The sequence below is a fragment of the Coturnix japonica genome, chromosome 2 (genome assembly GCF_001577835.2).
Source record: "Coturnix japonica isolate 7356 chromosome 2, Coturnix japonica 2.1, whole genome shotgun sequence".
Lineage (NCBI taxonomy): Eukaryota > Metazoa > Chordata > Aves > Galliformes > Phasianidae > Coturnix > Coturnix japonica.
Genome location: NC_029517.1, coordinates 125,144,360 through 125,160,371, shown reverse-complemented (window position 1 = coordinate 125,160,371; position 16,012 = coordinate 125,144,360). Strand labels below are relative to the sequence as shown.

Genomic DNA, 16,012 nt, shown 5'->3' with positions numbered 1-16,012 from the left:
CCCTGTCCCACATAACTGTAGGGAGAGCTCATGCCCTTTTCACATCCCCAGTCCAAAAGTTTGGTAACAGCATCCACCATCCCCTCTCACCTCCATGCAGCTTTAACCAGGGGGTGATGGGCCACCTGCAGACAACAGCCACAAGCTGATGCGCTGAGGCCAAGCCCAACATTCGCTCTGAGACACCACCAGGCATGGGAGCAAACATTATGAAACCAAGTTTATTAAAACTTTCTACAAGTCAGACTTTATCATCCAGGTTTCCACAGGTATCTACATATTTACAGGTTGGACATCATAGTGTTTTCAGCTTTTCTAGCAGATTTTTCTACCAATATATACAAATTCACTGTTCTTTTTCAGAGAAGGGTTAAACTGTATCACAGATACAAATGTCAAGCAATCATGAGAGGTTTAGTGCAACGGAGAGCTGTAGTGCCCTGCTCTTAATGCTCATGATTCTGTCAAGTTAGTATTGCCAACAATAATTCACATTAAATTGCTCTTTGACACCTCTTATTAGGACAAAGTACAATGGAACGAAACATAAAAAAGCCCAACAACAACAAAACGACCCCCCCACACGTAAGGTATGTACAAAGTACACAGTCCATGAGGTATACATGGTATTCCCGCAACGCGCAGGCAGCTCAATGCCAGACCACCCCAGGGATGACCCCATTGCCCACCTCACATCCATCGGGCACTGTGCTCTCTCTAATGCAGATGGCCATCTCTGTGTGAGCCACTGGGCACAAGGTTTGGAATAGAGGAATCTGAGGCAGGGCTAAGCTTTACTTACCCCCAGCCTGGGGAGCTAATGATCCAGGTCTGTTTGTTATCCACACACACTGGAAAGACTATGAATAATCATGCAAAACAAAAGAACAAAATTTAAGGGGGGGAAAAAAAAACAAATCCAAAGGTAGGCACAGGCCAACGACATACCTGAATAATCAACTTAAGGGCGTATAGAGATTTTATTCTTAAGACTGACTTTCTAGGAGCAAGGGGGGGAAGAAGAACTGAGCCTGTAGGAAGACGCGAACATGTTTACATATACTGTACAAGATGCCCCTTTCTGCTGTCCAAGGGAAGGTGCCCTCCTGATAGTGTTATGCTTGGGGAAACGGATACGTTTTGGCACTGGGAGCTGAGACCCGCTGCCTGACCAGCCTGCTGAGGGCATGAAGTCGCACAGGACACACCGCGGTAACTTGAGGCTGAAGGCTATTTGAAATGGTTCTGCATTCAGCAAATGGCATCGGAGGGGATCCAGCTGGAGATCAGCTACATCCCCCTCCCCCGACCACAACCATGTCAGAAGGGTCCCGGCAGTGATCACAGCAGGGATCTCTCTTAGGGGAGGATCTGATAGCTTCATCCCTATGGAAATAGGGCTGATTGGGGCAACGAGCAGGCAGCTGGATGTGCTGATGAAGACCTCCTTCCCTCACTAAAGTGCACTTACATTCAGAAAACTGCTTTGCAAGACACCGAGTCAATTCCCCCAACTTTAAAACAAATGAAGGGAAAAACAAAACAAAAATACCTAATTTGTCAGATTTGCTCAGTTAGAGAAATGCCCTGTGCCCTCCACCCACTGCACATCACCGTCCATACAACCTGGGGCAAAGGGGGATGCCGAGGGCAGGCTCTGCGTCTCTCCCATTGCCAGCAATAAGACTCTGCAGCCAAAACACAGCAAGGAAGGGCATAGGGCTCGGGAGGCAGGAGCAGAACCATGTAGCTCCTCCAGGCAGCAGGACCATGCTGCCGGCAGGGCGAGCATCGAGCCTCTGTGTGTGCTCACAGCAGAGATCTGCAGGTCGACGTTCATCTGAAACAAGGTCACTTTTCTGACCATACTGGCACTTTAAGATGCTTTGAGTCTGTAATGTGGAAAAATAAAATAACCAAACCCTACGGAGATGCCAGAGGTGAGAATGGCGAGGTTCTTGAGATATCAGGGTTAGCAGAAGAAGGAACTGATATCGTCATTGTCTCCATGGTATTCTGGAACAATCTGATCAGAAGTCCCTGTCTCCTGGTCTGTATATCCTGGCTCCAGGACCGCCTCGAACCAGGGATGGAGCAGGATCTCCGGGGCTGTAAGTCTCTCGGAGGGCTCCCGCCGCAGGAGGCTGCGGATGAGGCATCGGGCTTTGGGGGAGACGTGGTCAGGAATACAGAACTGTCCGCGGCGGATTTTGGAAAACAGGGTGCTAGGGTCCGAGTCATGGAAGGGATAGCGGCCCACGAGCAGCGTGTACAGCATCACTCCCAAACTCCACACGTCGGCTGACTTCCCCGAGTACGTCCCCGTTGTGTTGAGGATCTCGGGGCTGACGTAGGCAGGACAGCCGTGTTTATCCGACAGCGCGTCGTCCTCGCCCTTGATGATGTGCGTGTCCTCCAGGCTCTCCAGCCTCAGCTGCGTCCTGTGGGGAGCAACAAGGAGAAGCCATGGGTTAGAGACATGTGGCAGCAAGACCAACTGCTCTGCACAGCGACCACCGCTCCCTTCCATGCATTAGCAAAGGAGAGGCGACAACTTCCTAATCTGCACCAGGGATGCTGATCCCAGCCCCAAGTGCAGCTACATGCACGCTCATTTGCTGGGCCGACAGCAAATGCTGGGCTCTCGAGGAACGCCAGCGAGGCTCCTGCTGCCATCCCAGCATTCATTTTCACAACACAAAGCCTGGCTGTTCTGCACTCTCGGCGCTCACCAGCTTGCTCAATCCCTATTTTCTCCCTTTTGCCTTTCCAGGTGGTGCCCTGCTCCCGGTAGTGGCAAACCGGGAGCTTCCCACCAGCAGCCACGGCTCACGTGCCACAGGGATGTGCTAACTGCAGCCTGTCCTCGGCGTGACCTCCCGCTGCAATGCAAAATACCCATCGGTTCTGTAAACGGAAAATGTGACTCAATGCGAACCGTGGGCCCAGGATTGGCCGCGGGAGCACTGAAACTGCACCTGTGCTGGTGAGCCCCAGCGCCCGCCTGCCATTGCTTAACCCTCTTCTTGCCAAACGCAATGCACATGACACTCGCCTGTGCAACGCCAATTTCCAAACGAGCCGGGCTGTGTGCAATGTAACATTTCAACAAATGTTTCATCTCACTAGGGGCGGGAAAAGCTGCAATAGTTTCCTTCAAAGGAATTACTTTCTTTGCATGTCAACATACGGCTGTTTCTGTTTAAGAGGTGCAGTTCTGGTTCGTCGTCTTATCACCTTCACAAACGATATCCCACAGAAGCAGTTAAAAAAGAAAACCAAACACAGCGGTTCCTTCCGTTTCGTCGCATTAAGCACGACCCCATTGCAGCCTGTGCCCATGTTTTGAGCTTCCTACAGCACAGCAGCCACTCAGGGTCAGTTCCCGGGGCTGACACCGCACTCCCAGCCCTGCCACGTGCAGCGCAGTGCACAGAGCAGCCAGCTCTCCAGGGAGACACTGAATGCTTCGCCTCGGTCTAGATTTAGAAGCTGATCCCAGCAGCGTGCCAGCAGATGGGGGAAGCTGGAACCACCTTGCCATAACTCAGGCTTTAGGTTAAGTTCTACCAGTTTTCCCCTCTGCAGGACATTTAACCATGGACCGCCCTCTGTGCCGTGCATGCCCATATCCATGGAGCAGCAGAAGCACTGCCACCAACGCGGAGATGCTGAGCAGCACCGTGCTGCCCTCATTCCCTCCACATCCCATCCCTTCATCCATTTGACCCCAAAACTCATCCATCATCACCAAGACCCAACTGACTCCCTGTGACTGCCTCACTGAACTTCTGCTGGAAGAGGGGAGGCTGATGGAGAGCTCCTCAGCCAAGACCCAACCACAGCCAGCAGGCGCCCCACTGCACACACGGGGCACAGGTCCACCCTGTTCCTGGGATGCTCTTTGCCCTTCTGAACCAGGCTTCCCCCCACCTGCCCGGTGACAGCCGCTCACCTCTCCTCGTTGGAGAAGACAAACTTCCTGAGCTTGAGGTCTCCGAGCACGATGGCCGACTGGTGGCAGTGAGCGACGGCCGCCACGATCTGTCGGAAGAGCCGGGCGGCCTCCTCCTCCCTCAGCCTCTTACAGCTCCGCACGTAGGAGTGCATGTCCCCAAAGTCCTTCTCAAAGAACACGTAGGCCTTGGTGTCCCCGAGGATCACCTCCACCACGCCGGTGATGTTGCAGTGCGAGGGCAGCTGGACGTAGGGCCGGATCTTGTCCTGGTAGTGTTTGAGAGGGAACACCTGCACAAAGGAAACGAGCACAACGTTCGTTCTCGAGGGCGTTGGGAGCGGAATCGCGTCTAGAGACTCTTTGCAAACAATGCCGGGAATGGAGGAGCGCCAGCGCGCTCGGGAGCGGCACCGGGAGCCTCCCCGCGGCTCCGCCGTTCGTTCCGCACGGACGACGGGGAGCACAAGCCAAACCGACGGAAAGCACGAACCGCCCCGAAGCCTTTCGTCCCCTCTCAGCCCCCTCCGAGCCCGCACCGCCCGGCGCTCACCTTGCAGCGGAGCTCCCGGCCGGAGCTGACGCTGAGCGCTCGGGACACCTGCTCGCGCTCGGCCAGCGGCAGCAGCAGGTACGAGGCGATGAGGCTGGGCCCCGCCGTGCCCACATTCCCCGCCGCTCCTCCGCCGGCTGCGGGCGAGACGGGCGCGCAGGGCGAGCCGGGGGCGCTCAGGCAGTCCGGGGTTCCGCCGGGACACTCGGCCAGGCGCGGGCACTTGGCGGCCGGAGCCTCCTCGGCGGGGCCGTCGTGCAGCGGCTGGAGCCGCTTGGCCGGGGCGCTGCGGCAGCGGGCTGCCGGCAGGAGGAGCGCGGCGGCGCGGCGGGGCGGCGGCGGAGCGGGGCGGCTCATGGGGGGCGCGGAGCGGAGCGGGGAGAGGAAGAAGAGGAGGAAGAGGTGATGGTGGAGGGCGAGGTGAAGGAGAAGAAGAAGCGGGGCCGGGGGCTAAGGGCGGGCGGAGCGCGGCTGGCGCATCCCCTCGCTGTCCCCGCCGCAGCCCCGGGCCGTGTCCACCATCTGCTGCCGACTCCGCGCTAAAGTAGTTGGAGGCTTTAAAAAAAAAAAAAAGCAGTTTTCTCCTCCTCCTCCCGGCCCTGACGCACGGGGAAGTGGGAGGAGGGAGCTCGGCCCGGCCCCGCTCCGCTCCGCCCCGCTGTCCGCCCGCCCCGCCGTGCCCCCGAGCTGCACCGTGCGATGCTCCCGGCCGCGCCCGTCGCTCCGGGACGACCCCGACCCCGACCCCGGTTGCGGAGTTCCGGCGGCCCCGCGCTGCTCCCACGAGCGAAAGCGAAAAGCGGAGCCCGGCTCCGTCGCCACGAGGCTCCTCGGGGCGATCAGCCCCCGTGAAACCGCGTCCCCGGCAGCCGGCGAGGGGCAGCTGTAGGGCGGGGAGCCGGAAAGCAAGAGAGAAACGGGCAGCAAAGCGAACAAGGAGCGGGGAGCCGCAGTGTTAGCGCACGGCCGGCTCTTCAGTTCACATCGGTGCCCGTTCCCAGGCGCTCGGCGCTGAGGTTTCCCCGTGCCGCTCCCGCAGGCAGCGCCCGGCGCCGCCGTCAGCGCTCAACGTGTATTTTAAGAAACGCGTGAAACCGTGCTGCTGTGTGAGTCACGGCATAGCAGAGCCATTAATGCGTTTAAACACAAAATGCATCTGCCATAAAGGGATATCCCAGGGGCTGCATTTTCCTTTCTTTGCCTTTATATATATATATATATATTTTTTTTCCTTTACCAAACAATTCGAAGAACGCCTGCAGATTTTTTCGGAGCGATTCACTGCAGCTCGGAACGCGCTGTTGTATTTTGTTCCCCTTATAGGCAAAGCACGCACGGAGCCATCAGCACTTCTGCTCCGTGTTTCCTCTCCTGGAAGGCTGCGTCCCATCAGTGACGTCCCATCAGTGATGAGTCCCATCAGTGATGTGTCCCATCAGTGACGTCCCATTAGTGATCAGTCCCATCAGTGATCAGTCCCATCTGCAGAAACGCTCATTGAGTGTCATTGTACATCAGTGGGTGCCGTTTTTTCTGCATGGAGTTGCTCAGTGACACACCTCTGCTTCACACGCACTTCCATGTCCGATTCCATTCAGCCCCTCTGCTGCCATCTGTCCCATGGCAACAACACAGAACTGAATACTGGTGGGAAGGCTCAACCACTACTGCCCCATCACCAGCATCCACCTCTGACACTGTGGGCCGTTATAAAATAGGAGGCACGACCTTCAGAGCAGCCCTCCTAAAATACACAATATTATTAATCTGTAAATAATAAAACATTTTAATATTTAATATTCCCATATCATCCATTTTGATGACATGAATAAGGTGTGATTGTGAAGCGAGGGATGTTTCTGGTAAGAGGGATTAGGAAACTCTGGCAAAGAGACATGATCAGATCTTCAGGTTCCATATTTGACTGCAGCTCCCTCATTCCACGTATGCCTCCATCTTTGTAGCACGGGACAAGGGGCTTGGTGGTCATTTCTGACCTCAGTGGTTCCGTGATGTTCATTTAAAGCCATTCGCCCTTGTCCTGTCACTACCTAAGTGTTCCCTAAGGGGACTTTGGGCATTGCCGTTCCATTCCCGTGTTACTTAAGGAATTCTTCTCCCATGGCATTCCAGCATCTGTCTTAGGTTTGGCAGTGCCCGCACTGCGAGCTCAGCTGCTCGCCCTGTGATGCGCAGTTATCTGTCTCCACTGCTCCACTTCTCTGACCCTTTATCTCTGTAACTGGAGCAGCCAGCAGCAATGGGAATTGTGTAACCATCACCCCACTTCCCCAGTGCCTGGGACAGGTCTGGTTTTCTGTCAGTGTATCCCATGGGATACGCAGAGGGACCCTGTTGGATTGGGCCATTTATAAATAAACCGGCTGCTTGCTATGGGAAGAAATTAATAAGTCATTGTGTTAGTTATCGGAAGATGCATGACACACCAGTACTTGAGTGAATATTAAACTATCAGGCAAATATTAAACTATCAGAAAAATAAATACCATCGCATTAAGAGCTATTTCAAGACCTCTGATGACATTTACACAACTGCTGGACTTAATGCCAGCAGTGTAAACCCAGCAGCCAACACATGGTCTGCTGCAGAGCTGCTGTACAGAATCCCCCGGCTCAGAAAAGGCTCCAAGTTGTGTGCTCAGGTGATAAAGAACTAAAGTCCCATTTTGGGGCAAGAAATCACACCTGCGGTAATGCTACCATCAGCCTTACACACTGCGACATTCAGTGGTGGATTCAGTGCTGAGATATCAAACACGTGACAAGAGTGCAATGACATCAAAGGGACTGTAGTGTGATGGTGTTCAGATGCCTCCCCTCGAGCCCTCCCACAGGCCAGTCTGTTGCTGGGATATCTACATAATTCCCTTTTGACAAGCTCGTTGTTATCAAATCCAAGGAGTCCCATGAGCAGCACCTCCTGACTTTGTCCCCTTACAGACCTTAGAGCATGAAGGCTGCTTCTGTTGCTTGGAGATGTGTGAAGGTTCAGGTCTTAAACCTCAAGCCCCATTCTTACTTCAGAAGCCGATTGCACAAGCGGGCAGTGAATGAGCGGCTCTCCGCTTCCCCTGCGGTCAGAGAGGATCCTATTCATGCTGTTTACAAGCAAACACTTCCTTTGGTAAGCTTCCCATGCAATTCGATTCATGTGCGTGCTTTCAAGCTGTGTCCTCGGGTCTGGACTAAGTGCAGAAGAACAGAGAGATGCACAGCCACCTCCACCCTGCTGCTACCTCGTGTGCAGTGTTTTGAAGCAATAAAACACACATCTGTACATTTGTTGGTGCAGTCCTGCTTTGCTGCAGAGCTTACTTGAGCAGGAAAAGGCTGAGCAAATCCATGGGTACCACTGCCCGACTCACACACGTCGCAGCACTTCACCTGCTCAGCAATCAAGGGGATGTTCTTCCTTCTCTCACTCGCTGGCCACAGACATGCACACACAGTTTCTGTCTGGGCACTGCTGTGAGCGTGTCACGTGTTTAAATGACACGGATGAGCAGTAAATCCTCTGTGACCAGGAAGTAGAACATTGCTTATTTGGAATCACTGTTTGCAGTCAGTACTTTCTCTGTTAAAAAAAAACTCCTGGATGACCGATGGTTTCGCTTTGTGTGTGATGAGGTGCCCTTGGTTTAATGCTTTGGCTGCAGCAAGAGAAAGGAGGAATTTTCCACTCCAGGAAACACGTTTCCCAGGTGAATCTTTACTATGTAACAGAGCACTGTCATTAGTGCCAGGCTGATGGGCCACGCTGCCTCTCAGACCTATACAGGGAGATTTCTAGGGAAGGCAGAGATTAACACTCACTTGAAATCACATTGAAAGTTGATCTTGTTCCATGGTGAATTCTGCACTAGTTTCAGCCACAGTGCTGGAGCTATTCTTGAGAAAAACGTCATGAGGTACTTGTGACCACAGGTAGGTAAGACCTTTGTCATCAGCCACTCATGAGGAAACATGAGTATATCCAAGAGGACATTGTCTAAAATAAGGCAGTGTGTTGGCCTTGGCGTTGAGTCATCGATCTCACTTCCTCCAGCCCCTGCTCTTGCTCCGGGTGTTTCTCAAGGGAGCACTGACTTAGCCCAGTCTTTGTGATTCTTCTAGAATGAATAAGATCACAACTCAAGAGCAGCAATGATGAATGTACCCTTGATTCAGAGCAGTGCATGCCCCTTTTAGCACAAGTGTGCTAAATCTTCCATGAGATGTCTGCCTGATTAGTTCTTCTTTTATACTTTGTGGCTCCACTGATTGGAAAACAGAGGGAGTCTCTACTTTTAAGATGGAAAATCTGTTCCAGTGAGAGCTGTGCTAATGATTCATGCCCCAGGGCACCACTGAACACTTCTGCATATAGATCCCTACTGCATTTTATGTGTTTGATTAGACACTTCTTCAATCACAACACTATATGGAACTTCTCTGGCAGAGACAGGTTCCCACCAAGTTTCAGTGTCACACCTTCACCAACTCCACGTAGGCTGGCAGCATTTGTACAAGACCCCTCATGGAACAGAAAAAAAAGCCTCACCTATGAGTTCCTTTCCTTAAATATTGCAAAATTTCTGACGTCAAGCAATGAGACACAAATTACTCTGTGAACTGTTAACATATGCCTGTTTACATACGATATCTTATAGCCAAAACAGATTAAGATTCGAGCATTAACTGCCGTTGTTTCCACTTCTGTGAGTCATACTGATCAGCCTATTCATCACAGACACTTATTTTTACTCTTTAACTCTTGCAAGCTACTTCTATCCAGAGCAGAGTTTAGAAGGGACATAGGACATAGGGAACAGCGAGGTCGCAGCTGTGACACAAAACCCAACGAAGCAGCAATGAGCTGTCAGTGAGTACAGCCACCCCAATGAAACAGCAGCAAAGGAGGAAAGGAAGATCAAGTATTTTGCCATCATCATGGCACCAGCTTAAAGGTATGAATTAGTCTGGCATAACTTAGCATTTCTAATGTTATGTATTATTCGAAGCATCCAGACACCCACATGAACTAAATTTGAGGTGTGAAACTGCACCCATTGAATGTGAGATACATCTTTGAATCTGAAGTCTTGGTAGCCTGATTACCAGTAAGGAGACTGAATTAGATCTGTGAGGGCAATACTAGTGCACCCCTGCAGAGATTGCTGAACCAACGTAAGTTTCACACAGGTTTCTGTTTCTGAGTGTTCTGCTAATAAATGATGTCAGAGAAAACTCAACCACAAGCTCAGAGATGAAAGAAAAAGATACAACACAAGGATCCCCCCACCACCACCATCACCACTTTTAAGACAAACAATACTTAACCTCCCCTCCTGTGGTATTTAACTCTATCACGTCTCTGAAAACCAGTAACATGTCTCCTGAACAGCCTTTGACCTGAGATGTCTTAAGAGGGATTTGATTTTCACACCAAAGCGGACAAAAAAGTGCACAGTGCTCAACTGCTCTCAAATCTGTTTCAAGTGTTCCAATTGGGCTTCCAGACAGAATCACTCCTGATCACTACTGAGTTTTTACCCAGCTAATTCTCATGAAGTGTTTTGAACACAAAAGCTCAGTGCAAATAATAATGCCCCAATTCCTTCTTTTTTCTTTTTTAGCTCCAAAATCAGTTTTCAGATTAACATTCTTCAATTACAAAATAATAATTTCAGTTTGAAGCTGTTTGCACTCAAGTGCAATTGGGGTTAATAATGGTCTAATAAAGGAAAGCTGTTAGCAAACAGCAACCCAGAATGAAAAGCCTGGTAAGCCTGGTAAAGCATGGGTACCCTGGCTATATTTGGTACTAAACATCAGCTCGTACATTAAGAAAGATTTAGGAAATATCTAACCCATTGAGGATCCCAAAGCTCAAGGAATCAGAGTTTACATCCTTTCTTGGATTTGTACCCAAATGTTCAGAGAAATGAAGTTTATATAATATGAGGAAAATCTAAGTTAGTGCAGAGCTTTCAATAATTTTAGAACAAGGCGAAGATCCTTTAAGGTGCGTAGTAAGGTGGTGTGTCCATATACAAGGTACAGATGTGTAGCACTTACTGTTCTTAGGAAGTTTCCTGTGGCTTGTATTGAAGCAGGGAAGCACTCCTAAGCAGGGTATATAACCTGGGTATATCCTGGTGGGAATGCCTTGCTCTGTATTCCCAGCAGCTGAGACAGTAACACTGGTCTGCAATACTGAGCAAAGCACTCGCAATTTAATGCTGGCAGAATCCGCGCCTCTAGTATGCTGAAAAAGTTAACTTGCTGACTCGGGAAGTTAAAGGCTGAAAACCACATTTTATTTAACAAATGCAACATTTAGAATTTCAAGAAGGGGAAAGAAAAAACAACAAGATAACCTGGAATTCCTCACATTTGGCAGATGAAAAAATGTTTTCAGTTAAAACAGAGACCTTCAACTTTGCCTATAAATGAAACACTTTCAATAACAACCCGTTACACAACCTGCTTACAATCAGCAACTTATCTCACAAGACCTCTAATAACAAATTTTCTTTGTGGCAGCGGCACATCCAGCCGACTTCTACAGCGTTTACCAGCTTTGTTTATTCTGACTGTCAATCGCTCTTTTAAGTGCTTCATCTGGCACAAGATCTGATCCTTTTACATCATCGTGGCTACAGCCAATTTTAGGGCAGCTGTTAAAAAGAAAAGAGAGACTCCAGTAAGTGAGAAGAGTCGTATTAGTCAGACACAAGATTTTTACATAACATCTGCTGCTTTATTGTATTTATCTGGGATTCACATTCCATCAGCTCCCCGTTTCCTCTTTTCCTCTTCACGGGCTCTCTGTGGGGAAAAATAAATCCATTTATCTAAATGGGTGGGAATCAACAGCTGAAGGGAGGAATGCAGAGACGGAGCCTCTCACCTGTAGATTGCTCCCTTGTTCCCTGTACACAGCTTGGTAATGATACTAACACTGCACAGAACTCCTGTTATATTGCCTTCTCTCTTTGAAGTCCTCTGTAAACTGCAGGTAACCACCTCTTACCCCATTACTCTGCAGTGCAGTGATACAATCCTCACTGATAGATAAATAGGGAAATTAACTTACAGGGGAATAAATAAGATTCAATGAGGCTTGCAGAAGCTGACTAGTGAATCACTGGAACATCCAGTCAGTGTGAAAATTTACCTGTCCTGTTATGAGCTAAGGAAGCAGAGAAAGGAGAGATGGGGTCAAATGAACAGCCACTAAATGAAGATCCGATACGAAATGGCTCACAACTACTTGAAACAATCAGAGAAAGATAACAGGGTGAAAAATACTGAGGGACCAGAGGTCATTCCCCTTAGGCAGCGGTCCAAACATTCACAGATGGTACCTGTCATCAGAAATTACATCTTTTCTGATCTATGGTTGTTTTTTTTTCCTTTTTAGGAATAACTTTTGTCTCAGGTGCTGAACTTATTTGTATTCAGTACTCATAGCTTTTATTCCAGACTTGCCAGCTGCCTGCTGTGTGTGTCATGGGTAAGTCACTTAATTGCTCTGTGCCTCAGTTTTCCCATTTATCACATTATAAGAGTAATAACTTAACAGATTAATGAATAACTAGTGCTTAGAAAGCTTCCAACGTTATCTGTAAGCATGAAGTGTTAGCGTGTCCTTCCAGGCAATGGAAAATAAGTGAGCAAACTGCGATATATCAGGATTGCCTCAAGTCTTCTGTGGCTGAGTCCAGCAGCACACAGCTAATGGCTGCGTGTGTGTGTCAGCTGAAGGACTGCCAAGTGCACCAAGGACATAGAAACACAGAATCATAACATTGCTCAGGTTGGAAAAGACCTTAAAGATCATCAAGTGCAACCACAACCTAACCATACTACCCTAACTAACAACCCTTTGCTAAATGATGTCCCTGAGCACCACATCCAAATAGCTTTTAAACACTACCAGGGATGGTGACTCAACCACCTCCCTGGGGAGCCTATTCCAGTGCTTTACAACCCTTTCTGTAAAGAAGTGTTTCCTGATATCCAACCTAAACTAACCCTGGCACAATTTGAGGCCATTTTCCCTCATCCTGTCTCCAGTGAGAAGAGACTTGCCCCGCTCTCGCTGTAAGCACCTTTCAGATACTGGAAAAGAGCAACAAGGCGTCCTTTCAGCCTCCATTTCCCCAGACTAAACAGCCCCAGTTCCTTCACTCACTCATCACAGGGCATATTCTACAAGCCCTTCACAAGCCTTGTTGCCCTTCTTTGGACCTGCTCCCGCACTCAAGTGTCCCTTCTCTATTGAGGTACCCAAAACTGATCACAGTACTCAAGGTGAGGCTACAAACACTGCATACAATATGTGTGAGAAGATAGATGCTTCTATAGCTCTGCAATGAGCAATGGCCTTGATTTGTGAGTAAAGACAGAAAGGGCTCCCCTAGCCAGCACTGTGCTCTTTCAGGATACCTGCTCCTACTTGAATAACACTGGGTAATGTTGAGTAACACAAACTCAACTGGTTCCAGAATGAGGAACCCACGATGCAGAATATGGTTTTTCAAAGACTGACAGCATTTTCTTGAGAAAGGTTAAAATTACAGCAGACCGGTGAGACTGGGCAGAGAAAACCAGGCAATCTTTCTCGATCTAGTTATACTGAAACCTGGTTAGTGCTGTGTTTTTACTTCTCTAGCGTGTTGCAATAACCGCTGTCCAAGTGGCCAGGGTGCAAGTTCAAAACTCAAGATTAAGATCCACCAGGATTCAGACGGCACAAATAACTTCAGTTTGGGTATAAAGCTGCTTTTAAAGCTGGGCATTTTACCTATTTGAAAATGGTTTTTTTACTCTCTATTTCCTCTAAGTCATTCATTTCTTAAAAGGGAAAATAAAAATTCAGTTCTACAACCCCACCAGTTTTATCAGCAGTGATGAAACTTCTTGGATCCACCAGAGCAGTCTCAACTGCCGTGTTTTTCCATTTGTTGCAGATGGAAATCTCTTTTTGCTTGGAAGAGAGAAGCAGCAATGAGGCTTATTGGTATAAAGCAGTGATTTGACAAAGCTGATGTGACTTAACAAAGATTCAACGATGGTGAGGTTCATTGGGTTACTTATTGCACAGAAGACAGGGTAAGCCAGAGGTGTCAACAGGATCTTCCCATTGAGTCAGGAGGTGTTTTGTGTAGTGCTTTAGGCTGCTGAGCCCTTTCCCACCCTGTTCCTATCCTCCAGAACTCTTTCTCTCTTGTCTCCAACTTGTGAGCTATTTCCCATCTCCTCTTCTTTCTCCTAGCCACATTCCTGTCCCTCAGAGTTCCTGGTTTGTTTTCATCCACAGTATACTGCATACCCTCTACCTTTTTTCCATAGCCCTCATAATGTGCTAAGACAAGCTGTTCTCCCTTGTTCTTCAAGGTAGTGGCCAGAGTACAGTAAGCCACTGAGAGCCATCACAATGGATGACTCATTTTGTACTGGTGCAGCCAGGAAGAAGTTCTGCCCCACTTTGTATCCATGTGGCAGAGTGTGTAAAGTCTGACAGAAACACAAGAGCTACAGATAGAGGAAGTGAGCTAACTGTGGCTTTATCTGTGGAGAAATCAGGTTGCTGGTCTCTACAGATCTTCCTGAGCAACTGCACATTTATTTGAAAGTCCACAACTTGTAAGTTTCCATGAGGTCATCAACACAAAAGCATGAAATTCTGCCTATCTCGCATGAAAACAGACATTAATAGTGATGATTAAGGATGGGAGGATATTCTAGGGAGAAATAATTGCATCCACCAGTACTGGTTGGGGGATGACCTGCTGGAGAGGAGCTCTGCTGAGAGGGACCTGGGCGTCCTGGTGGACGACATATTGGGCCATGAACCAGCCTCGTTGCCAAAAAGGCCAATGGCATACTGGGGTGCATTAAAAAGAGCATGGACAGCAGCTCAAGAGAGGTGATCCTCCCCCTGTACTCTGCCCTGGTGAGGCCTCATCTGGAATACTGTGTCCAGTTCTGGGCTCCCCAGTACAAAAAAGACAGGGTTCTATTGCAAAGAGTTCCAGCGGAGGGCCACAACGATGGTGAAAGGCCTGGAGCATCTCCCCTACGAAGAAAGGCTAAGTGAACTGGGTTTGTTTAGCCTTGAGAGAAGAAGACTGAGAGGGGACCTGATCCAGGTCTATAAATATCTGAGGTGTGGGGGACAAAGTGGCAAGGCCAGACTCTTTTCAGCAGTGTGTGGAGACAGGACAAGGGGAAACGGCCAGAAACTGGAGCATAGAAAGTTCCATATGAATGTGTGCAAGAACTTCTTTATGGTGAAGGTGACGGAGCACTGGAACAGGCTGCCCAGTGGGGTTGTGGAGTCTCCTTCTCTGGAGATATTCAAGACCCTCCTGGACGCCTACCTGTGTGACCTGGTGTAGGGAACCTGCTTTGGCAGGGGGGTTGGACTCAATGATCTCTGGAGGTCCCTTCCAACCCCTACGATTCTGTGACTCTGTGATGACAAAACATGCCCTCTACATTTGCTCTGAAAAGCCTTTGAGCCTCTCTTCCTCTTGTTTTGTTTTTCAAAAAGTCAAAACAATTCAAAATTTGAAAAATATCAGGAAGAATTTCAGGTTCAATAATTCAACTTCTACATGTTTTCATTCAACAAAATACATCCTATGTGGAAAGCAGAAAGCTGCTTTGGTGCTGTAGACTAAGAATCATTTCACTGCATTGTAGTAGTAAGTATACAGTTCTTTCTGGTCATTCTTATATTCTGTACTACCCAGAAGGCTGAATTTCAATGCTTCTCACTGCTATCTGTATTGGAACCTAACTGCAGAAGAGGGTGCATAGCAGAGCCATTTAATTTTTCATTAACATTAAGGTTTGCTAAATAAGCAGGAGGACTGCAGCGAGCAACCAAACCTTATGAAGCTGAAGTTTCTCTTTGTTGTTCACAGCTATACACAATCTCTTCTATTCTGTTGTGCAGGTACCATGAGTAGCTGTAACTTCCCCACACACTTCCTGAATATTTCCTTGCACATTGTTTTCATTAAAGAAAAAAAATCCTTCATGTACTGTACTAATGAGGAGACTGTGACTTGGGCAGACGCTGAGGTATTACTTCCTGTAGCCTTGCCAATCCAAATACATTTCCTAGAACAAGTGGAGTAAAATTCCACTTACACAGCAAAGCAAATAGCTTTTCCACACATTCCTGATAGCTTACCGGACTTTCTTCTTCTGCTGCTTTCGATTCTGGATGATTTTTAGAATGGCATCTTCTTCATAGGAATGCCCACAGACTTTGTTTCGAACTGGCTTCTTCATTTCCATCTGTAATCAATAAGGTTTGACTTAAAGGAACTGAGAATGTCCACTGAAAGTGCTTCTTACAAAACTCATGTAAACAGCAGGAAGTCTTTCTGCCACTCATGCATGGTGTTGCACTGAAGTTAAGGGGTCAGATCCTGCATAGGAAGCTGCCTTGCTACTTATGCAGTTGTTTTCTTCCCTAAGCA

General features: G+C 48.7%; 2 protein-coding genes across 2 annotated transcripts in view; both read right to left on the bottom strand.

Annotated features, from left to right (window-relative positions):
* Positions 1-202: 202 nt before the first annotated feature.
* Positions 203-5,176, bottom strand: TRIB1 (tribbles pseudokinase 1). Its single transcript, XM_015856274.2, has 3 exons — positions 4,509-5,176; positions 3,956-4,248; positions 203-2,441 (listed from the first exon to the last, which is right to left on the bottom strand). The coding sequence occupies exons 1-3, from the start codon at positions 4,863-4,865 to the stop codon at positions 1,973-1,975; spliced, it is 1,119 nt and encodes a 372-aa protein (XP_015711760.1). The 5' UTR covers positions 4,866-5,176; the 3' UTR covers positions 203-1,972.
* Positions 5,177-10,806: 5,630 nt separating this feature from the next.
* The window catches only part of NSMCE2 (NSE2 (MMS21) homolog, SMC5-SMC6 complex SUMO ligase), a 117,398-nt gene continuing 112,192 nt past the window's right edge, over positions 10,807-16,012 (bottom strand). The window contains exons 6-7 of the mRNA XM_015856275.1: positions 15,721-15,827; positions 10,807-11,188 (exon numbers count right to left, since the gene is read on the bottom strand). Coding sequence (XP_015711761.1) covers positions 11,083-11,188; positions 15,721-15,827 — 213 coding nt within the window. The 3' untranslated portion in view covers positions 10,807-11,082. The remainder of the gene's footprint in view (positions 11,189-15,720; positions 15,828-16,012) is intronic.

Bases quoted from the DNA above. Each gene is read 5' to 3' on its own strand.
- TRIB1 (XM_015856274.2), bottom strand. From the start codon at position 4,865: ATGAGCCGCCCCGCTCCGCCGCCGCCCCGCCGCGCCGCCGCGCTCCTC. The intron at 4,249-4,508 runs GTGAGCGCCGGG...TCCTTTGTGCAG, and splicing joins GCCGGGAGCTCCGCTGCAAG to GTGTTCCCTCTCAAACACTA. The intron at 2,442-3,955 runs GTGAGCGGCTGT...TGCTCCCCACAG, and splicing joins GTCTTCTCCAACGAGGAGAG to GACGCAGCTGAGGCTGGAGA.